Source organism: Elephantulus edwardii, unplaced genomic scaffold (assembly GCF_000299155.1).
Source record: "Elephantulus edwardii isolate Elephantulus edwardi_28Jun2011 unplaced genomic scaffold, EleEdw1.0 scaffold00089, whole genome shotgun sequence".
NCBI classification, from domain to species: domain Eukaryota; kingdom Metazoa; phylum Chordata; class Mammalia; order Macroscelidea; family Macroscelididae; genus Elephantulus; species Elephantulus edwardii.
This window is the reverse complement of record NW_006399839.1, coordinates 9,660,399-9,664,698: the sequence shown is the minus strand read 5'-3', so window position 1 is coordinate 9,664,698 and position 4,300 is coordinate 9,660,399. Positions and strand designations below refer to the sequence as shown.

The 4,300-nt window shown below is 51.8% G+C and overlaps 1 protein-coding gene across 1 annotated transcript in view; it reads right to left on the bottom strand.

Moving 5' to 3' along the window:
* The window catches only part of CRYBA4 (crystallin, beta A4), a 16,206-nt gene extending 15,848 nt beyond the window's left edge, over positions 1-358 (bottom strand). The window contains exon 1 of the mRNA XM_006890518.1: positions 314-358. Within this exon, the coding sequence (XP_006890580.1) occupies positions 314-352 (39 nt within the window). The 5' untranslated portion in view covers positions 353-358. The remainder of the gene's footprint in view (positions 1-313) is intronic.
* Between the last annotated feature and the right edge of the window lie 3,942 nt (positions 359-4,300).

Sequence of the window (4,300 nt, the reverse complement as noted above, 5' to 3'; positions counted from 1 at the left end):
TAATAGTGGTGGTAGTGATGATGATGGTGATGGTGGTGGTGGTATTGATATTGGCTAGAGAGCAGCAGCATTTTAGAACCAGAAGACTCAATCTCTAATTTAATGTTGAACTCTCTGTGTGACCCTGTGAGTGTCCTGGGGTGAGCTGGGTCCCCTCTTTCAACCTCTGTGAAATGAGAGATCATAGTCCCTGGTTCCTAGACAAGAGGAGTTAAGGAGCCCGGGGGTGGGGGAGGGGTTCCCTGGGTGCCGGTGCGAGCCTGTCCCACCCCCCAGCTCCCTCACCACCCCCACGCCCCGCACTCTGTCCTACCTTCCAGTGTCCCCCCAGCTTGGTGCACTGCAGCGCCATGCCGGCCCCTTCCTAAACGTCGTCACTCGGTGTCCTGGCTGGTGTCGGCCGAGCCAGGATCCAGATGGGCTCCAGATGTGACTGGGCTAGGAGCGAAGTGTGCGCTGGCCTGTCCTTCTCCTCCCACACCCTTTTCCTCTTTCCTCTCACCCGGCTCCCCTGTCTGAGTCCTGGTCCCCCTGTACTCCATCTGTTCCGTCTTTTCCTCTTTCTGGAATGTTCTTTGGCTGCCAGAGTGTGAATGCATCCCCTGACAAGCACATCTAGATGATCCCTAATCCAAATGATGCCAATTTAGTCTATGGGACTGTAAGTAATGAGAAGTTTTGATGGAAAAAATGGCTATGCAGAAGGTCAGTAGTTCAAACCTACCCACAGGTTCCAAGGGGGAAAGGCCTGGTGATCTGTGCCTGCAATAATTACAATCGAGGAAGCCCTGGGGGATGTGCTGCTCCATCACTTGTACCTGTCACTAATCAAAGCAGGTTCCTAGTGACAGAGTTCTGGTGGCCTAGTGGTAAGGAGCTACCCTGGCAACTCAAAGGTGTGCGGTTCTAATCCACCAGCTGCTCTGCAGGAGAAAGATGGGCAGTCTCTTCCCATGTGATTAACTGCCTCTGAAAACCCGCTGGAATCTCAGCTGTGGGTCCCTTCGGATGGACATGACAGTTCACAACAACAACAACAACACAATGACGAGACAGGCGGGGGTCTTGATGCCTGAACCCATCCCTCGTTAGGGTAAGAGTGGTATTCAGGGTGTCCCCCCAGGGTGTCCCCAGAATTGGGGCCCTAGGCTCCCTGCCCCCCAGGTCAGTTTCTGATCCCCCTCCCCTTGTATGGAACTTACCGAGCTGGGCCCAGAGAACGCACCAGACCTGGGCCCGTGCAAACAGGCTCTTATACTGTGGGTGGGAAGAGGGGCCGCTAAGGGCACGAAAGCCCGACTCAGCAAGTGTGTGACAGACACAAAAGCAGGCGCTGGACAGGGGCCAGGAGGTGGACCCCGGCGGAGAGGACTGGGGCCAGCTCCCCGCTCCAGGACCAGCCACGAAGAGGCCAAGCCACAAAGGCCTGCTCTTCCCAGCTCCAGGGAACTCCATTCTGCCCCTCTGGAGTAAACACTGGATTTTGGTGGGGTTGTTAGACAGAGACAGAGCCGAGAAACTGCTTGCTGACTCTCCGAGGGGTTTTCAGAGGCAGTCAGTCACATGGGAGGGGACGGCCCTGTCTTCTCTCACAAAGCAGCTGGTGGATTTGAACCCCGTGCCTTTGGGATTGCAGTGTAGCTTCTTACCACTAGGCCAAGAATTCTAGGAGCCCTCGTGCCATTGTGGTAAGAAGCTGCACTGCAATTCCAAAGGCGCGTGATTCAAATCCACCAACTGCTCCATGGAAGGGTGGGCAAACTCCTCCCATGCGATTTACTGCCTCTGAAAACCTCCCGACAGGGTCAACTATGAGTGGGCCAGACTCCACAGCCTGTAAGAACAACAACAGACCAGAAATCCAGAAATTTCTTTTATATCTGACCTAGCCATGTGACCATGCACAAGTCCTTTGCCTCCACTCCTGTCTGTATCAGTGACTAGAATAAGCCTGGCAGTCTGTGAGGTTGTGTGCACGCCTGGCATGGCGCAAATTCCAGATCTATTCCTTCTCCCCTTCTTCTTCCGTCTGGGCAATCAGGGTAGGCTTCATGCTGGAGGTGGCACTGAAGCTGCCTTCTAAAGGTTGGGGAGGACAGGTGCAAAATGACACAGGAACCAGGGCATTTCAAGCACAGGGAACAAGCAAACATGCAGGTGGTAGGTGTGGTCTGTGTACACACACGGACAAGCCTCCGGGCTGGCGAGGACGGAGCTCCAGGCTCGTGAAGCGGGGGAGGTGGAGAGAGGCCATGACCTGCAGAGGTCACAAGGCTGCATGGGTGAGTCGGAGGGTGTGAGCATGGTTTGCCAACTGTATGATCCAGGCTGACTCTCTGGAGTCTGTGCACTGTTCCCTGGCGCCATCGACCTCTCTGAGCTTCAAGAGGACCCTGGCAGGGAGCAGGGAGCAGCAAGTGAAGTCCAAGCCCATTCTTGCCTTTTGGGTCACCGGCAGCAGGCCGGCCATGCACCAGATGGAAAAAGGGGAGCACCATTTCAGCCTGAGGAGGATGAAAGGCCTGGATCGTGCAACGATTAGGCTCTCGGTTGCCAACCAAAGGTTGGTGGTTTGAACCCTCGTTGGAGCTCCGGAGAAGAAAGATTTAGTAATCTGCTCCTGTAAAAATTACTCACTGCCTCCTATCTTAGTCACAAAAGTACAAATACTGCATAGGGCCACTGTTGTAAAATAGAACTGACATTGGGGTTGAGGGAAGACAGAGAAGGAGAGGAGGAATGATGTATATTGCACTGAAACAGATGAGGGAGAGAATTGTTAAAAAGGGACATATGATTAGGTATTATTGTTGGGACATGAGTCCAGAACGAAGGCTGCATAGTGGAGTAGACCTGGGGGGAGGGATTGTATAACAATGAAAGAATTTTTCTTTTACATGTAGGGTGGAGGGAAGTTGAGCAGGGAGAAAAGTGCAACAATGAATGATTGGAAATCCAAAGTCTCTGTAAATGTTCATTAAAATTAATTTTTTAAAAAGTAAATTTAAAAAAATTACTCACTTCTATCAACTCTTCAAGGCTTTGATGACTCCATCAGTGATTTATGGTGACCTCCACCAGGTTTCTGAAGTTATACATCTGTACAGGAGTAGATGATTTCATCATTTTTCTTTGGAGCCGGTAGTGGCTTTGAACTGATGATCTTTCTGTCAGCAGCCTAACACTTAACCTGTGATGCTGTCAGGGCTCCTGCCCTGTACACATTACAGCTAAGAAACCTTTCAGCTCAGCTCGACTTTGTCACGACACAGCCATTTCTGCAGCCGTCAGAGTGAGTCTGAAGCCCATTCATTACTGGTTCTGCATGTTACTGAACCTCTCTGAGCCTCAGTCTCTTCATACACAGAATCGATATAACAAGACAGATGAGGCTTAACCTAAAAATCATGAACACTGCATTGAAACAGATGAGGGAAAGAACTGTGTAAAGAGGGCAATCTCCTCCTGTGCAACTTACTGCCTTTGAAGACCCACTGGAGTGGTCAGCTATGGGTCAGTTCCAACTCCACGGTACACAGCAACAACAGTGATGACTGTTAGATGATTATTAATTAAAAGAGTTTCCTGAGGCAGGTACAACTGGCTTGCACCGGCTTGCTAACCTAAAAAGCAAGAACATTCCCCACCATTGAATCAGTCCTGACTTATAGTGACTTGACAGCCACCAGACGTGGACGGCTGTATATCGGAACAGAAGGAGATTGCCCGTCTTTCTCCCAAGTTGCTGCTGGTGGAGTCGAATCACCAGAAATGTGCAGCCTTTTGGGTTAGCAGTGCAACACTCCGTGGACTACACCACTCGAACTGCTCGGAGTGCTGACCGAGGCAGTGCCAGCCCGCCCAGAAGTGCAGCGAAAGAAAAGGCCTGGCAACCTCCTCCTGCCACGACTGTAGTCAGCAAAGGCCTTCTGAGCAGCTCTTCACTCTAACACAGGGACAAAACCAATCGCCTCTGCCTCAGCTCACCACAAAGGGCAGGAGTGCAGAGGGTCTGCGAGGGTCGTGAAGATGTGTGTCTCCAGTTCCACTTTATCAATGAGAAAACTGAACTTGAGAATCGTGAGGGGGCCTTGCCTCTGTTTTCTCATCCACAGATGGGGCTAATTGGAGGGCCCCTCTGAGGTCAGTAGGAGCATAAGAGAAGCTGAGAGCCGTGAAATGCTCAGAGGGGCGCTAATAGAGGGCCCCAGCCCCAGCCCCACCTGGGCCTTTGGCAGGGGCCTGGAAGTGATTCAAGATGACACAGCCTGCACTTCACCGAAGACGACATTCAGATGGC